An 18,395-nucleotide genomic window follows, 5' to 3' on the forward strand; every position below is an offset into this window, starting at 1 on the left:
TCACTAAATCAGGAAAGTGTCTCTCTGCCTCTCTAGCTTTATAACAAATAAAATAAAAAACTAAAAGCACTTCTTAAATTAAACATAGCAGGTGACTCCTACTGAGTGCCACTCACCAGGGACACTTGATAAAAGTGTATGCAGTTCCCATTAGGGTTGTGCTGCATTTGACAGTGTCTGTTCTCTACTGAGCACTATACAGACTACCTCTACCCACAATAACCCTCTACATGTGTTTTCATCCCATTGTAGAAATGAAGGGCTTTCCTCTGAAGAATCAGTTTCTTGCCACTGAAGATGACAGTGAACTGGAGGGTTATGGCTTTATACGAGTGTTGGCGGGAAAGACATGGTGGCAAAGAGAGTCATGTCAGTTCCCCGCACCAGCGTAAGCCAGAGCTAAGTGGTGCTCTGGTAAAATAAATGAACAAAATTAAAATCCTCGAGATAAAACACCAAAGTCTCCCAGAGATCTGAAAAGACTTGGTGTACTATACAACCTCATTATTATCCTCTTCTCAAGCAAAATGATATGGAAAAACTTTGTACAAAGCAAGGGTGCTACAAGGCCAGGCAGTGCTACACCTGCTTAAGTGCGCACACTGTAGTACGCAAGGCCCTGGTCCTCACCTGAGGGGAAAGCTTCACAAGTGGTGAAGCAGGGCTACAAGTCTCTGTCTTCCTCCCTCTCTATCTCCCCTCCCCTCTCAATTTCTCTGTCTCTATCCAATAATAAGTAAATAAAAAGATTTATAAAGAAAGGGTTCTATAGATGAGTGAGCTGGCCGCAAGCTCAACTCCAGCCTGACTCACATGTAACTGAAGTCTGCCTTTTGCTATTATGCAACCTTGGAAGAAAGCCCCTCCTCTCAAGTGTCCACACTCCGCACTGCTAAATAATAGTAATCATAATAATAATAAGCCTAGGGAGTTGTGCTGTGGCGCAGCGGGTTAAGCACAGGTGGCGCAAAGTGCAGGGACCAACTTAAGGATCCCAGTTTGAGCCCTGGCTCCCCACCTGCATGGGAGTAACTTCACAGCGGCGAAGCAGATCTGCATCTATCTTTCTATCTTTCTCTATCTTTCTCTCCCCGTCTCTGTCTTCCCCCTCTTCTCTTCATTTCTCTTTGTCCTATCCAACAATGACAACAATAACTACAACAATAAAAGAACAAGGGCAACAAAAGGGAATAAATAAAATATTTTTTAAAAAGAATAATAAGCCTACTGGGTGGAGGGCAGATAGCATAATGGTTATGCAAACAGACTCTCATGCCTGAGGTGCCAAAGTCCCAGGTTCAATCCCCTGCACCACCATAAGTAGAGCTGAACAGTGCTCTGGTAAAAAAAAAAAGGAGGAGGAGGAGGAGAAGGAGAAGGAGAAGGAGGAGAAGGAGAAGAAGCAGCAGCAGCAGCAGCCGCCTACTGCAACTACGATGGTTAAAGATGTGTGGAACACATCTGCATGGCTCCAAACAAGAGCACACTCAAGAAATTCTGGCCACCAAGTAATTAAAATGGTGAATTATAATTAATTCACCCCTGTAGGAAAGAGGTGTTTTAACAACGTGAATATAAATCATGAAATTTAGAATTAAAAGGGGCTGGTGAGCACACGTCACCATGGGCAAGGACTCAATTTCAAGTCCCCGGTCCTCACTTTCACAAGCAGTGAAGCAGGGCTGCAGGTCTCCTCTCTCAATCTCTCTCAATCAATCAATCAATCTCTCTCTCTCTCTGTCTCCGCCCCTCAATCTCTCTGTCTTGTGAACTACAAAGAAAATAAAAGCATTAAAAACTCTTTAAACTGGCATTATCGCCCATTTACATATAATACTGGGGAAAGGCTTCACCCTTGTTTTCTAACAGTATTCAGGAGCCTTGCAGTACTTAGGGGCTGGTGTTTACTTCCCAGCATGCACAGGGCGGCCACTGTCCCCTTTACAGACACTCCCACTCTTACCAACTAGTTCTCTAAAGGTAAGTTCCAATTTAGTTTGTTCTGGGGTTGATCCTCCTAAAAATTCAGTCTTGAATTCGAGATCTGTGAATGCTAAGTGAAGGATCTCCTTCTGAAGCGACTTCTTAAACCATGGTCCTCTTTCTTGATCTGATCGCAGATCAGGTATTGGGAAGCGAACAGAGAGGTTTAATGCTGGTGTGGTGACTTGCACTGATATACGACAGTTTGAAGGACTGTGTGAATCATCCAGAAATACCTCAGTGAAAGCCTTGTGCTAAAAAACAAAACATTAAAAATATGATGAATTATGAAGTCAATACTATAAAAGGCATTAGCATTTAACACCACATATGGTAATCACAGATCATTCTATAGAACCATTAAAATACCATTCAAACCAGCAACCACCTGTTAAATTACTGTAACAAAAGAAAATTTTCATAATAAGGTGAAGGGTAGATAACATAATGGTAATGCAAACGGACTCTCATGCCTGAGGCTCCAAAGTCCCAGGCTCAATCCCCCACACCAACTATAAGCCAGAGCTGAACAGTGCTCTGGTAGCTAAAAAAAAAAAAAAATCAAAATATAACAGCTATTGACAAAAATCAGGGTGGTGGCGCACCTGGTTGGGTGCACATGTTATAGTGCTCAAGGACCCAGGTTCGAGCCCTGGTCCCCACCTGCAGGGGGAAGGCTTTGCAAGTAGTAAAGCGGTGCCAGAGGTGTCTGTCTCTCCCCCTCTCAATTTCTGTCTCTATCCAGTAAATAAAGACAATGCAAAACTCAGACCTGTTATACTAACTGCAGAGAACCATTCCTGATTCATCTCTGGATTTCTTTCTTTTTCCCCCAGAGCACTGTACAGCTGTAGTTTATGGTGGTTCTGGGGATTGAATCTGTGACTTCAAAGCCTCAAAGATGAGAGTCTCTTTCCATAACCGTTATGCTATCTCCCCTACCCAATCTTGGGATTTCTAAAGCAAAGTTCAAAGCCTGGCATATCACAGCATCTGAGTCCGTATTTATTAAAACAGCTGAACTCCCATCTGACCCAAGGATATGACTACACCGAATAGGTCTACAAAACCAAAACGTGTATGTACAACTTACTAAAACATGTCATATAAGCTTCCTCTACTTTTCATGGAACCACAAGCGTTAGTCCAAAGTATGCCTTTCCAATCAAAGCTTAATGCTATGATTTTCCCTAACATGAGAGAATCTAAGCTTTAAGCCAGCATACACTCTGTCCAACTTGATTTTATTGAAATAACTCTCGCAGTTAAAATCATCTAGGAGGGGAGTTGGGCAGTAGCGCAGTGGATTAAGCACACGTGGCGCAAAGCACAAGGTCCGGCGTAAGGATCCCAGTTCGAAAACAGGCCAGGGATCAGATATACATAGCAGTGGCTTAATGCAATGTTCAACAGCACAATTCTCTAAGTAATCCCTATTTTCACAAGCATGTTCTATATTATATGGGCTACGTCTCATAGGTGGTGTGGTGTTTATTACATGTGTGAACAGAGGAAATTCTGGAGATATTATAACAACAGTGTGAAATTCTAAAATACATAAAAAGGGTTAAAGATCCAATCCTACTACTCTAATATAGTCCAAGCTTACAGCCAGCATGTGTCTATGTTTCTGTGCATTCTCTGACTACCTAGCCATAGGTAATTGTAAAGAAGACCGCTTGGGATAATAAGTTCTACTTTTTCACTTAAACCTTCTTCAGGCTCACCATCCTCAATGGCATGAGCTCACCAGTTTACTGCATTATTTAAAGTGGTGAAATAAGACTTCACTCAGTATGTCGGCAAAAGTCTCCAGAGCCAGGTGATAGCTCAAGCTGAGAGTGCAGTCCTCGCAAGCCTGAGACCCCGGAGGTCCCAGGTCTGATCCAATCTCGACGCTGAGCAGTCCTCTGGTCTCTCTCATATCAAAATAACTCATTTTTAAAATGTTTCCATGTTTTCATGACAAATAGTGCTCTTTTTCTTTAATATATGCCATAATTTCTTGAGAATACTTAAGCTATGAGCGTATCTTGATTACCCGACTAGCCGGCCCAACTACAACTAGTACTTGTAGCTCCTGAACGCTTACCAGACTGATGTGCTTATTATATGAAGTGTACATGTGAGACGCCATCATCTCAGCCGCTGTAAGTTTCTGTGGCTGAAGCAGAGAATTCAGCCTGTCCACAATACTGATATCCAGCTCACAGAACACAGGATTGAACTTAACCTGTAATTCTGCCTTCTGAGGGACAGAACTAAGCCTTGCTTGGTTACCCTTTGAAAAAAGGATGAAAGCATTAATATAATCACTAACAACACTGCAAAATATGGCAATTGTGGCAAACTCCATCTTAAGTAGAAAGTTTAAAATCTCTTACCTGGGGGCCTTTATTCTCTGAATGCTTATAGTGAAGCTGAAGACACACAGGGGCATGGGGGTGATCACTTTGCTCTTTGGAGTGGAACGTTAAAAGCTTAGAAACAAAGATGAAAATTAAAAGCAAGAGATTATATTATATTAAAAGCAAGAGATTAAGCTAAAATTTTCACATAATTTAAAAGGAGCAATAAGAATGGTACGATAATAAAAGCTGGCCTCACAGGTTTCTTTTGTTGTTGTTGTTGTTATTGCTGATACAAGGAATGGGCATCTGAGACAAAGCTGGTTATAACTATGAAAGTGCACAAAGATATTGGTTTGAGCCCCAGCTCCCCACATGCGGGGGGGGGGGGGGGGAGGGGGGAGGGTCGCTTCACAAGCGGTGAAGCAGGTCTGCAGGTATTTTTCTCTCCCTCTCACTGTCTTCCCCTCCTCTCTCTCAATTTCTCTGTCCTGTCCAACAACAATAGCAGCAGCAACAATGAAAAATAATGGGCACCAGGAGCAGTGGATTCAAAGGGCAGGCATCAAGCCCCAGCAATAACGTTGGAGGCAATAAAAAACTGTGAAAATGCAAACCTCATTTGCAAAATGTGAAGATTCAAGCAAATCAATGCCCAAAAAAGTGTGGATATTTATCTGAAAATAGAAAGAATATAAAAGAGTGACGTTACAGCAATAAATGTTATATTGATAGCTTTGAAAAGGTAATCTGCAGTAGACTTTCTGGATGCAGAAACATCAGGATGATGAATTAACACAGACAGACACTGTATGTGTCATGGTACTTAGCACACGACAGACATGCAGTGTTTACTGAATAAGAGCATTCTTTGGAATCTAAAAGTATCTGGAAAATGAATGAATTGGGGCTGGGGAGAGAGTATAGTGGTTATGCAAAAGACTCTCATGCCTGAGGCTCCAAGGTCCCAGATTCAATCCCCAGAATCACCACAAGCTTCAGCTGTGCAATGCTCTGATCTCTCTTCTCAAATAAAGTAAATTTAAGAGAGAGAAGGAGAGGAGAAGGAGGAGGAAGCGAAGAACTATCTCATATGAAGTAAACAGAATACAACTTACAAAAATGCAAGAAAACCTTCCTCCATGACCTCATACAATGTTTTCTAAAGTCACTGTGTTCACATTCTGCCAAGACTCATGCAAGACAGAAGTAAAGAACAGTGGTGCAGGACAAAGCAGCAAGCACTGACCTCGGTGTAGTGAGGAGGGACAGAGTGAAGATCAGTGGGAAACAGGCACTCCAAAAGCTCCATCTGCCCAACAGACACGTCAGTACTAAAGTATCGGGAAGTGGGCCTCTGTCTTTGCTCATAAGATACTTTGATGCCACTACCTATAAACCTATTGGGGAGAAAAGTGCAGTGTTAAAGAATTGGGGGGAGGGGTAGAGAGCATAATGCCTATGCAAAGCATAGTAAACAGGGCCAGGGAGACAGCCAGGGAGATCATGAAAGGGACTTCGAAGCGCAAGGTTCTGAGCTCTCAGGTTCAAGGCTCAGCACCAGCATAAACCATGGCTGAGCAGTATTCTGGGAACAAAAAGTACCCAAGTTTTAACAAAGTAATCATTACCAACTGATTCTGACAGGTTCAAACTGTTAGTAATAATATTCCTAAGGGCATTAACTACAACAGGAACTTCTAATTCTCCATATCCTGACATAAGAAAAAGAAATCAGGTCAACTGATAGAAAATTGTCTCAGAGGGGGCCAGGTGGTGGCACCTGGTTGAGCGCACGTTACAGTGCACAAGGACACAGGTTCGAGCCCCTGGCCCCCACTTGCAGGGGGAAAGCTTCACAAGTGGTGAAGCAGTACTGCAGGTGTCTCTCTGCTTCTCTCCCTCTCTATCACCCCTTCCCTCTCAATTTCTGACATTCTCTATCCAGAAAATAAATAAATTGTCCCAGATACATTTATTTCCCAGCAGTGCTGGGTCTTCTTCCATATTTTAAAATTTACGCTGCAGTGGACAATAAACAAAGCACATAGGAGCGGGTGTAGCACATGGAAGTTTCTTAAATTTATCAAATGAAGCTGCCCCTAGGTTTTTCTTTTTTGTTTTTATGTTTGTTTGTTTGTTTGCCTTGTTGTGGGTTGTTATTTGTTATATTTCCTACTGGCAGAAATTTGAAAACTTGGGGGTCAGGCGGTAGTGCAGCGGGTTAAGCGCACGTGGCGCAAAGCTCAAGGACCAGCTTAAGAATCCCGGTTGGTGCCCCCAGCTCCCCACCTGCAGGGGAGTCGCTTTACAGGTGAAGCAGGTCTGCAGGTGTCTTTCTCTCCCCCTCTGTCTTCCCCTTTTCTCTCCATTTCTCTCTGTTTTGTCCAACAACAAAAACAAGAACAATAATCATTACAACAAGGATTTAAAAAGGGGGGGGAGACAAAAGGGGGAAAAAATTGAAAACTTTGCAAAATAAGAAAAGTGTTTTTATAATTTAGCTACAAGTGCTATGCTCCTAGCCCACAGAGGCTAGATATAAAAAATACTGTGCTTATGTTAAGTCTCATACTGAAAAAGTTCTAGTTAAAAGCACCAAGTGGTTTCTGCAGATATTCAGGTATGTGTCTAAAGCACCACAGGAACGGGCACAGCTGGACAACTTCCTTGCTGAAATGAAACTTAGCCGAACATTAACAATATCACTGCCTCATGTGTTCTACTCAACCCATGGACAGGTCCCTAGGTGTGTGTGTGTGTGTGTGTGTGTGTGTGTGTGTGTGTGTGTGTGTGTGTGTGTGTGTGTGTGTGTGGTGTGTGTGCCAGGCATGTGCTTTACCTATGAGCTAAAGTTTTCAACTAAATAAAACTGACCTGTAACACTGTGAATTTTTATTTATTTATTTATTCCCTTTTATTGCCCTTGTTGTTTTATTGTTGTAGTTATTGTTGTTGTTGTTGGATAGGACAGAGAGAAATGGAGAGAGGAGGGGAAGACAGAGAGGAGGAGAGAAAGATAGACACCTGCAGACCTGCTTCACCGCCTGTGAAGCAACTCTCCTGCAGGTGGGGAGCCAGGGTTCGAACCGGGATCCTTATGCCGGTCCTTGTGCTTTGCGCCACCTGCGCTTAACCCGCTGCGCTACAGCCCGACTCCCAACACTGTGAATTTTAAGTAGACAGCATGTTACTTTAGTGTGTGTGTATGTGTGTGTGTACATGTGCGCGTGTGTACCATTGTACAGCTTTGACTTTCTGCTTTAAGCAGAAACTGACGGTGTAGCATGCAAGCTCAGAATCAGCCTTGTGTCAAGGTCTGGAGTATAAGGGTTATTTCCCATGCTCTCCCTCACTCCCACTGCCGTCCCTCCTGAGCCACTGGCAGTAATGGTGTAACAGTGTCAGTGGACATGACGGCAAAGGATCACCATAGAAACTGGCTGGAATAAGACAGAGAGATAAAAAATTTACAAAGTTCTATATTATCTTGTTCTTACATCTGAATTATTTTTCAAAGCACATAACCTGAGAGATTCTAACTATCTTTTATACCATAAGTGTGGATTTGGAAAAAAAAAAAAAAACCTCATGCATCCAGGTCCACATGTGGTTCTTTTTCAGAATGAGCAACAAATGCAAGTTCACCTGAGGTGGTCATGCGAGCAAGCCTCTGCAAAGACTGCTCGGAAAGACTTAAAATCTCCTCTTGAAAATTTTGCTGGGTCAATCTTTTCTATACACGTGAAGAAAGCCATTGCCAAGGGTGTAAGCGGGTTAAGGTTCAGCGATGTTTCAGGGGGCGACAGAGGGTCAATGTGGAGCACAGACACTGAAAAGGCTCCCACAGCCAGTCGGAATATCAGCTCAGGTCTGGAGTCATCCACTGAAGCAGACCTAGAGGGGAGGGCTGAAACAAATGTATTAAAATGATATATATCACAGGAAGTACATCCACAGAGCTTCTTTAAAAATTTTTTATGTTTATTTATTCCCTTTTGTTGTCCTTGTTTTCTTGTTGTAGTTATTATTGTTATTAATGTCACTGTTGTTGGATAGGACAGAGAAATGGAGAGAGGAGGGGAAGACAGAGAGGGGGTGAAAAAGACACCTGCAGACCTGCTTCATTGCCTGTGAAGCGACTCCCCTGCAGGTGGGAAGCTAGGGGCTTGAACCGGGATCCTTATGCCGGTCCCTGCACTTTGCACCACGTGCGCTTAACCCGCTGCACTACTGCCCGACTCCCCCAGAGCTTTTTAAAAAATATTTATTTATTCCCTTTTGTTGTCCTTGTTATTTTTTTTGTTGTAGTTATTGTTTCTGTTGTTATTGATGTCACCATTGGATAAGACAAAAGAGAAATGGGGAGAGGAGGGGAAGACAGAGAGGGGGAGAGAAAGACAGACACCTGCAGACCTGCTTCACGGCCTGTGAAGCGACTCCCCTGCAGGTGGGGAGCTGGGGGCTCGAACCGGGATCCTCATGCTGGTCCTTGCGCTTCGCACCACCTACGCTTAAGCTGCTGTGCTACTGCCCGACTCCTATCCACAGAGCTTTTGCATTAATAAAACTGCGTTGAAAAATCAAGAGATTTCAATGGAGAAAAGACTTCAACAAATAGTGCTGGGACAACTGGACAGTTTTAGAAAAATGTAGAAAAATGAAACCAGATATACTTGCACACACAAACTCACTCTGGTTCTCTCCTCCACCTCCCCTCTCATTTACAAATCTCTTAAAAGAAAAAATGAAAAGAAACTCACATTGAGATCCCACCTCAACCTGTGAGAACAACCTCCACCAACCACCCATGAAAGCACTAGAGTTGATGAGGACATGAAGAAACAAGAGACTTGGGTAATAGTGCTGGTGGGAACGTAGGTGGTGTGACCTCATGGAGAGCAGCGAGGAGGCTCCTTACTCAGATGCAAGGGATACACGGATACCTTGTCATCCAGCAGCACCCTCCTAGGCACATACCCATAGGACACAAAAGCATCAGTGCAGAGGACACATGCACCCTATGTCATAGCTATCCACACAAGTGCCCACCCACAGGCAACTAGATAAGGAAGTCATGCAGTATATACAGCGGACTGTTACCCTTCAATTCAAATAAATGACATGGTGCCACCTAGGGCAAAAGCAGTGGAACTAGAAGCGATTATGTTTACTGAAGCAAAGAGAGGAAACACGGCTACTGGTGGTCTCATTGGAATATAGGTAACTAAAGCAAGAGAACTTGCAACCAAATTTTCCCCTCCTCTCTTGATTTCTCTCTGTCCTATTCAACTACAGCAAAAGCTGTAACAATAATAAAAATCACAAGGGCAAAATGGAAAAAATAGCCTCCAGGAGCAATGGATTCACAGTGCTGGCACTGAGCCACAGTGATAACCCTGGAGGAAAAAAAAAAAAAAGACACAGAATTGGTGGGTATAGTCACACACACGTGAAACTATACCTTTGAAAACTTACAATTTTCTAAACTACTAAGTCACTAATAAATAATTAAATATATAAAGTGTCAGAGATTAACCAAAAACTGCCCACCAAATTTTCCTCTAAGCCTGTCTACTTCAATTCAGTTATGCAAAGAAGAAATCTGTGTTTTACTTTCAAGGAAAATATAACTAGTGAAACCGAATTTGGATGGCTGAGACTCCTTACCTGCAGGAACAAGCTGAAACCTCTGGCATACTTGCCCTAGATACTCAAACACATGATACAACAAAGAAAAGGATATACAGCTAGTCGGAAACGCTGAATGAAATATTCAAAAACACATTGCTTTCCTTCTAAACTTTTTGTTCAATGGTCTAGTGCTCTCGCTCTCTCTCTCTCACATACACACACACACACCACCACACAGACACACACACAATGAGGAGAAAAAAAGTATTTAATTAGACAATTTTTAAGAAGAGACTTTTTAACTATAGATCTTTTTTTTTTTTTAAGTGTTGGTGGAAACCATCAACAGATACTTTTTTTTTCTTTTTTTTTTTACTTACAAGTCTTTTGTAGTGACGCCGGGGAAACTATGTTGGATGGCAGCACGGCCCCCCCTCTCACCGGCTGGTCTTTATGATGGTCAAGGAATTCTCCCCATGTTGGCTGGAGCTATGAGAGGATTTGAGCCCATGAATATAATGTGGACTATTTGAAGTAACTTTTCACGATAGTGAAAATGAAGTAATACTGTACCACAGTAGCACTCAGTGGAGATCCACCGGGGGTATTTGTGTAGGTACTAGTTAATGACAGCTCAAGGTCCATGTTGGGAGGGTCTCCGAGGGGTGGGAGCGAAGAGAGACTATGGGACATGTCCATATCAGCCATGGAGAAGAAGACTTCTTCTTCTAGGGAGAATTAATCTTTGTCAACTATATTTATACTTCCACCGTTCACAGTACACATGAATCATATCCTTCCTTCAGATTATCTGGAGCACAGTGATGCCAACAATTTGGATCCAGGACATTAATTCAACCAAAGACAGGTTAATAAAAGGCTAAGCTATCCTACTAATGAAGTTTGTTTTTTTTTTTTTAACCATGAGACATATAGCATTATGTGATTTATTTTTTAAGTGTCAGATTACAGCTTAAGAGTTAAAATCTAGATTTCAACATAGCATATTTTGCAAACCTCTGGTTTCATATGGGTGTGGCTATTTCATTACAAAGAAAAGAGAAAATAAAGCATTATTTAGAATTCTATCAAAAAAAAAAAACCATGAAGAAAATAGAATTCCATTTAAATGTCACTTCCTTCTTTCTAGAGACTATTTTACCCTCAAGCACATGATGTATGGAATCGTCAAATTTTCTTGAGTAGACTTTAAATTTATTTGGTTCAACATTCCACACTTAAAATGATTCTCATTGTTTACTTATTTTATTAGTGCTTAAACATTCTGAAACACCTGCAAATACAAAGCAAACTGGACACAGATTATTTTGACATGAAACTGACAGATTAATTATGACTCCTATCTAAGTAAGCCTACTGTGAATCACTATCTAAGCACTAAGAATTCCACAGAAATAACCCTACTTATCTTTTCTGTAAGTCTCTAACTTTTTTATAAAGCAACTTCCCTTAGGAAAGAATCCTGATTTACAAAGTAAAATACACAATCCAAAAAAAAAAAAAAAAAACATATATGCCATAACATACATGTCCATGCTTCACAGTGATGCTGGGGTTGGATCAATTTATAAACTCAAACCATCTCACAACATGAATCTTCTATCCGTACAAATTTAAACTGACTCTGCTCTCTAGTCATAATATATGTTTCTGGGATCAACATTTTGAGTTGCTTACCACGACTAGAAGGTGTACGAGCTGTTTCTGTCTCATAAAAGCTTTGTTCTGAAGATACACCCACAGAGAGGGAATCTTTTCTCAAATAATACCGGTTTAACTCCATTTGAATTCGATACTCGTCCTCCTGCTGCATGGGTCGATTTTTCCTATCTTTATTACCTAACCCTATTTTGCTAGAATTTTCTACAAGTATACAAAAGGAAAGCAAAACAGTAATTAAATTTTGAATTAGTTATTGTTCTCCCAAAACCCACGTATCCATTTATATCCAATTAATGATGACAACACACTTTCCACTAACTTGACCCAGTGGCAACTTGGTACCAGAAATGGTCTGACCCCACCACGATTTAATATCAACCAAGGAGCTAAGTCAAAGCTTCAGGCAGCAAGCTTGGAACCAAAAGATCTATCTGTAACAGGTGAGTCTCAAAAATGCCTTGAAATGCGTGATACTTACTGTATTCAAAATTGTATTCCTCACTTGTATGCAAACTGTCTCAACCAAGGAAGTCAGGAGTATGAAGTGAATCATGTGAGTGCTAGTGTGGGCCATAGTAATGCTACTTACTGGAAAGACTTGGTGGAAGCCAGACCTCCCACCTTCTGCACCCCCAAGTGATCCTGGGTCCACACTCCCAGAGGGATAAAGAATAAGAAAGCTTTCAAGAGAGGATACGAATGGGATACGGAGTTCTGGTGGTGGCAATTGTACCCATCTTATCCTATGGTCTAATAAATATTTCCATTTTATAAATAAAAATTAAAAAAAAACAAATATAAGTATTTAGGATTTTTATTTACGATGAATCTTTAAATTCACACATACCTACATAATGGAATTTCCTTTATCTATGTTATAAATTTTCACTGGAAAGATAGTAAAGAATTAAAAGTAATAAAAGAGTTATACTTGCCTGGTCCAGCAATAGCTGCTAGCATATCCAGAACCAAGTGCACCTGCCTTGGAGACAGGAACAAATGAATAGAGTCCATCTGTCCATCAATATCCAACTGCAAGAAAAAAAAGCATCAATAATCGTTAAAAGCTCATCATTAGAAATTCCCATGTATTTTAATGCACTGATGAATACTGATTATTTAATCTTGGGTAATTGTCCACTTAAGATTTTCTCTACTAATTCACACACAGTCAAAATGAAAAGATCCAAAGGTCACCAAACTGTTATTCAAAGAAGGAAAATCTGGGCCAGCAAAATAGTTTCCTTGGATAATGTGCTTTTTTTTTTTTTTTTTTTTTTTTTACACGTGTGTAACCCAGGCTCAAGGCTGAAGCCCACTGCACTGAAGGGGGCTTCAGTGTTGTGGTCTAATATTCTCTCTCTCTCTTCCCCCCCTTTCTCTCTGTCTGCCTCTCTGTCTTTATGAAGCAGGTCTACAGCTCTCTCCCTAATTTGCCCTCCCCTTTCAATTTCTATCTTTCCTATAAAATAAAAGAAGTGGCCCTAGGAGCAGTGGGTTCATCATAGAGACATGATGAATCCAAGGAGGGTAGCACGACAGAGGACTGATTCCCTACAGAGCTAACACTTACTTGCTTCTTTCTGGCCCATTAACAATCCCACCATGTGGCTCATGAAGAACCTGAAGACCTAGTGAAAGGAATTTCTAAAAGGACAGACGGAGCAGAGAGAGGAGGAGGAGGAGGAGGAGGAGGAGGAGGAGGAGGAGGAGGAGATGATAGTCAGCCACAGAATGCCTTCACGCTAATAATCTTCACTTTCCTCCTCCGGTTCAAGTCAGGAAGTCTTAGATGTTCTGCCACAGGGAGTTTGAGACTTCCTCAGCCCCATGCAAACCTTCTCACGTACAATCACACATACTCAGCAGTCCCTCATCTCTGTTTCCATAGCAACTCCCATCCACATCATTCTATGATTAAGGCAAAGGCTTTATGTCACTCAATTATGCATCTACTCATAGAACTTGCAAAGGTATAGCTAGCGTAGTCATTCAAATATCTAGAGTTAAATTAGTGAAGCAACAAATTAATAAATCCTTTTTTAAAATTTTTATGTGCTACTTTTTTCTAAAAAAGTCACCTTTGTTGTGTTACGAGACTTCATGGGAAAAAAATCTATCTCATCACAGATATTATAAAAGTATAAAACTGGTCGTTTTGTTAAAGATAAACATAGATGGATAAGTTTACACAGATAATTATGTTCTACAGTCAACTCGCTTTCCAAGTCTATTTTCCTTTAAACTTTCCAAGTTTCTGATGATGAATTTCTTTAAGAAACTCCTAGTTATCTAAACTACTGACTTTTTTTGACTGCTAGAATGGAGGTTGAGGGAGGGAAGAAAGGGAGCCCTCCTGCGAATCTGGCTTCTTCAGGACAGGACAGTGTCCGAGTCTCCGAGTGCGCCTGTGGACTCCAGAGACGCAGGTCCCTGCTCACATGATAATCCAAGGTAATCAGTCATTACACAGATGATTCAAAAATGTTCACTTCAGTCTGTGTTTCACCGAAGAAAATAAAACAAAGGCTGACCTTAGCTCCAGGAAGCACTTCATTCTGTTTCAATGTGAGACTCCATTCCACACCACCAGCTAGCACTCCAATCTGCACTGGGTCAGAGGGTGCTACCTCTGGCAGATTTCTCGTTAGTTGGGGGTGTGGCTCATATACAATTTTAGGATTCCAGCTAGGTGACAGCTTGGGCTCAGTTTCCTACAACAGTGCAGTAAAAAAGAGAGAAAGAAAGAAAGAAAGGGAGAAAGAGAGAAAGAACGAAAGAAAGAAAGAAAGAAAGAAAGAAAGAAAGAAAGAAAGAAAGAAGAACCGTTTAGTAAAAATATTTTTCTATAAATAAATTGAATTGCAAAATATTATATTAAGAAGAATAAAATATGTGGCATGCACAACTGTTTTATGTCACAGTGTAGTATTTCCACAAAAAAGGGAAATCATAAAAATGGGCATTACAGGAAAAGTCGTTTCTAGTTACAGAAATAAAAACCTAATAGGCATGCTGTCGTCTGGCTGGTTTTAAAAAGAACTTTTGGGGCTGGGCAGTGGTGCATCTGCTTGAGCACACACATTACAGCGCACAGGGACCCAGGTTCAAGCCCCCCATCCCCAGCTGCAGGGGGAAAGCTTCATGAGTGGTGAAGCAGGGCTGCGAGTGTCTCTCTGTCTCTCTCCTTTTCTATCTCCCACCTCCTCTCAATTTCCGGCTGTCTCTATCCAATAAGCTAATAAAGTTAATAACAAACTAAGAAATCATTTAAAAAAAAAAAAAAAAGAAGAACTCTTTGGTGGTCCAGGTGGTGGCACAGTGGATAAAGCATTGGACTTTCTCAACCATGAGGTCCCGAGTTCAGTCCCCAGCAGCACATGTACCAGAGTGATGTCTGATTCTTTCTCTCTCTCTCGTAAATAAATAAATTCTGAAATAAAAAAAAAAAATTTGGTCCAGGAGGTGGCGCAGTGATAAAGCTTTGGACTCTCAAGTATGAGGTCCCGAGTTCAATCCCCGGCAGCACATGTGCCAGAGGTTCCTTCTCTCTCCTCCTATCTTTCTCATAAATAAATAAATCTTAAAAAAAAAAAAAAAGGGGGGGGAAGTCAGGTGGTAGCATAGTGGCTTAAGCACACATGGCACAAAGCGCAAAGACTGGCATAAGGATCTGGGTTCAAGCCCCCAGCTCCCCACCTGTGGGGGAGTTGCTTCACAGGCGGTGAAGCGGTCTGTAGGTGTCTATCTTTCCCCGTCTTTCCCTCCTCTCTCCGTTTCTCTCTGTCCTACCCAACAATGACGTCAATAACAACAATAATAATAACTACAATAATAAAACAAGGGCAACAAAAGGGAATAATTTTTTAAAAAAAAAATTCTTTGTTCTCTCTTTTTTTTTTTTTTTTAACCAGAGCACTGCTCAGCTCTGGCTTACATGATGCAAGGAATTGAACCTAGGACTTTGGAGTCTCAGGCATGAGAGTCTCTTTGCATAACCATTATGCTATCTCCCCCCTGAGTTCTTTGCTCTTAGAAAGGATTAACTGGGGCAAGGGAGGATAGCATAATGGTTATGCAAAGAGACTCTCCTGCCTGAGGCTCCAAGGTGCCAGTTTCAATCCCCCCGTAGCACCATGAGCCAGAGCTGAACAGTGCTCTGGTAAAACTGGCAGGAAAGACATCAATTGGTTGCTTTTAAAAAGGCTCTGAGGTGCATGTGCCCATCCCTGGAGATTTGTCATAACCCTCAGATCAGATGAAAACTCATCTGGACACATTACAGATCACAGCAAAATGCTGAAGAGCCCTCATAAAGCCGTTTAAAGCCTATGAGTCCATTGCTGGGCTTCAGGGACTGCTGCCATTACCAGGGCTTCACTGCTTCTTGCTGACTTTTTCAGAAAGGGAGGCAGAGAGGGTGGGAAAGACACCACAGCATTACAGCCCCTCCACCCCCTACCGCACCCCTCTGAGGAGGCCAGGCATGAACCTGGATCATGTGCAAGTGTCTGTGTTGTTTTGGCTGTTTTTCTTACCACTGGTGCGACTGAACACACTGGGGAAGACTTCGCTGATGCAGAAAACTCATCCCAGAAGAGAGACACTCCAGAGAGCTGAAGTAACTTGTGAGCAAACGCTGTGGGCTGGTGCACGTTCACTCCGGAGGACTCATCCGCAGTCTCGTCACAATAAACAGTTCTGAGAGTTAGAAAGAGCACAGGCGTGAGACGCCAAGAAAAACTACCAGCAGTTGCATGAAATGCACAGAGCTTGTTCTGCCAAAGGGATGTGCCAAGCAACAGCTCTCCTTAGAGCTCATGCTGGAAGTCAGTGCTACTTCGCTACTTCCAGCAAAGGCTGTCATGAAGAGATTAACCCCAATAGCCCACAATGTGTGCTTCGCAAACAGATGTGTTGAGACACAGAAACCAGAACACAGATAGATCTGGTCAAGGTAGTCAAAGATCCATTCTAAGAGACTCACTTGCATCCCGAAGGATGCACTGCCTTTACTGAGACACCCTCGATCTACCCCTAAACCCCTCCTCATGCCCCACAAGCACCACCACATTTTTCAAAGTCAAAGAGCTGTTGTTTTTTTTAAATTATGTATTTTGTATGACTGTTCTGGTTACTTATACTCCGTGTTGATAAATCCTCTGGGAAGAGCCTTTCAGGCCCTTGCTTCTCTGTCTGCTTTCGTCATTTTCTTGGCAGTCTGAAGGGCATGAGTTACTACCTGGAGTCAGCGTTCACTAACGGCAAAGCCACATAACTACTTACAGGGGCCTCAAATGGGGTAACAGGAGACTGGGAGTGCTACGCTGACATCCTTTGAAGTACATCACCATTGTGTAAACTGACCTTTAAAAACTCACAGATCCCTTAAGTAGACACTATAGCCTTTTTCACTAACAGCAGCCCTTAGACCAAGCCCAGAAAATGCTCCCACCGTGATGAAAGGTGTCTAAACTGTGCAGCTCTCACAGGACACATAGCAGCTGAGAGACCACCTGCCGTAAATGTGACAGCACCCAAATATTTGTCACTTGCGTCTGATATCAACTAGAGGAGGTTCCCTTCCTCTGAGTTCAGCCCAGCCTTGCACATAATTATAGCAAAGCTGGCACTTGCTTCAGCAGTGAGACTGCACACCCTTGCAGAGCAGCGTTTCATTTCAGTGAGGCTGAAATCATGCTACGCAGTAATGCAGTGCTGTCACCTGGCGAAGTCGAAGATTCAAGCTGGATTTGATTCGCTATAAAAGGAGAGAGCAGGGTCACTCACTTGCAGCGGACGGGAGGGTCTCACCTTTCTATTCGGACTTCAAGAGCAGTTCCAGTCTTGGAGTTTTCCGGCACATGTTCAATTCGCAAGACAGTGTCTAGAAAAGTGACTTTTACTCTTCTTAGTACTAGAATAAACAGTTAGTCATCAGACTATGTGAAAATTTCTAATTAATACCATAAAGTATATTTTCAAACTTCTAAGAAAAGGAGTAAATAGCACATTCATTTACTAAGAATTTGAGTAAAAACAGCCGAATTCCCCGTGTTTGCAGATTTAGCCATTAGTCTGTTACATCTAGTCTGTTACAGACACTTGGGGCAATGGCTGCACACAGTCTGCTGATTGGAAGCCCGTCACTGCGCAAGCACACTGGAGGGGAAACCGGAGTGCAGAAGAGCACGGGTGGAGACTGGACGGGGATTTCAGACAACCTCAGTTCTGCCGTTCGAAAGTGAAAACACTGATTTTTAAAAATGAAATCACTCCAGTGCATATACAGGCTTACCAAGCAAAGGTCTCACATGACAAAACAAACTCTGACACATAAGGAAGAAAGAAAGCCAGGGGAGCACCTAGTGGGGTTTGAATCGTTGTGTGGAAAGCTGGGAAATGTTACGAATGGACAAACTATGGCATTTTACTGTGGACTATAAACTATAAATCCAATAAAGAAATTTTAAAGAGAGAGAGAGAGACAGAGAGAGAGAAAGCTCCAGAGACAAAGCAAGCACTCGGGATGTCAAACCTGTTTCAATGGTCTCAGCAAACTTCTCGAGTCCTTCAAAGGGCTGACACCCTTCTCCTTGCTCATCTGTGAGCTTCTGGCTCAGACATTCTTTTGCCAGCTGCATACTGCTAGTCATGAAACTCGACCAGTACATGGGCTCAGAGCCAGATGCTGCGGAGAGTACACACGCACAACAAAATCACTGCTTCAGACGCTTCAAACGCACA

General features: G+C 42.2%; 1 protein-coding gene across 6 annotated transcripts in view; it reads right to left on the bottom strand.

Annotated features, from left to right (window-relative positions):
- ATG2B (autophagy related 2B) overlaps positions 1 to 18,395 on the bottom strand; it is a 61,318-nt gene that overhangs the window by 35,065 nt on the left and 7,858 nt on the right. For 2 of the 6 annotated variants that reach the window (XM_060180995.1, XM_060180994.1), the window contains exons 3-15: positions 18,187 to 18,339; positions 17,463 to 17,565; positions 16,187 to 16,349; positions 14,183 to 14,362; positions 12,584 to 12,680; positions 11,664 to 11,849; positions 10,539 to 10,693; positions 10,346 to 10,454; positions 7,980 to 8,241; positions 5,581 to 5,731; positions 4,368 to 4,463; positions 4,076 to 4,264; positions 1,964 to 2,237 (exon numbers count right to left, since the gene is read on the bottom strand). In XM_060180995.1, coding sequence (XP_060036978.1) covers positions 1,964 to 2,237; positions 4,076 to 4,264; positions 4,368 to 4,463; positions 5,581 to 5,731; positions 7,980 to 8,241; positions 10,346 to 10,454; positions 10,539 to 10,693; positions 11,664 to 11,849; positions 12,584 to 12,680; positions 14,183 to 14,362; positions 16,187 to 16,349; positions 17,463 to 17,565; positions 18,187 to 18,339 — 2,118 coding nt within the window. The remainder of the gene's footprint in view (positions 1 to 1,963; positions 2,238 to 4,075; positions 4,265 to 4,367; positions 4,464 to 5,580; positions 5,732 to 7,979; positions 8,242 to 10,345; positions 10,455 to 10,538; positions 10,694 to 11,663; positions 11,850 to 12,583; positions 12,681 to 14,182; positions 14,363 to 16,186; positions 16,350 to 17,462; positions 17,566 to 18,186; positions 18,340 to 18,395) is intronic. The other 4 variants (XM_060180996.1, XM_060180997.1, XM_060180998.1 and 1 more) reach the window with 4 other exon arrangements.

This window comes from Erinaceus europaeus, chromosome 22 (assembly GCF_950295315.1).
Source record: "Erinaceus europaeus chromosome 22, mEriEur2.1, whole genome shotgun sequence".
NCBI classification, from domain to species: Eukaryota; Metazoa; Chordata; class Mammalia; order Eulipotyphla; family Erinaceidae; genus Erinaceus; species Erinaceus europaeus.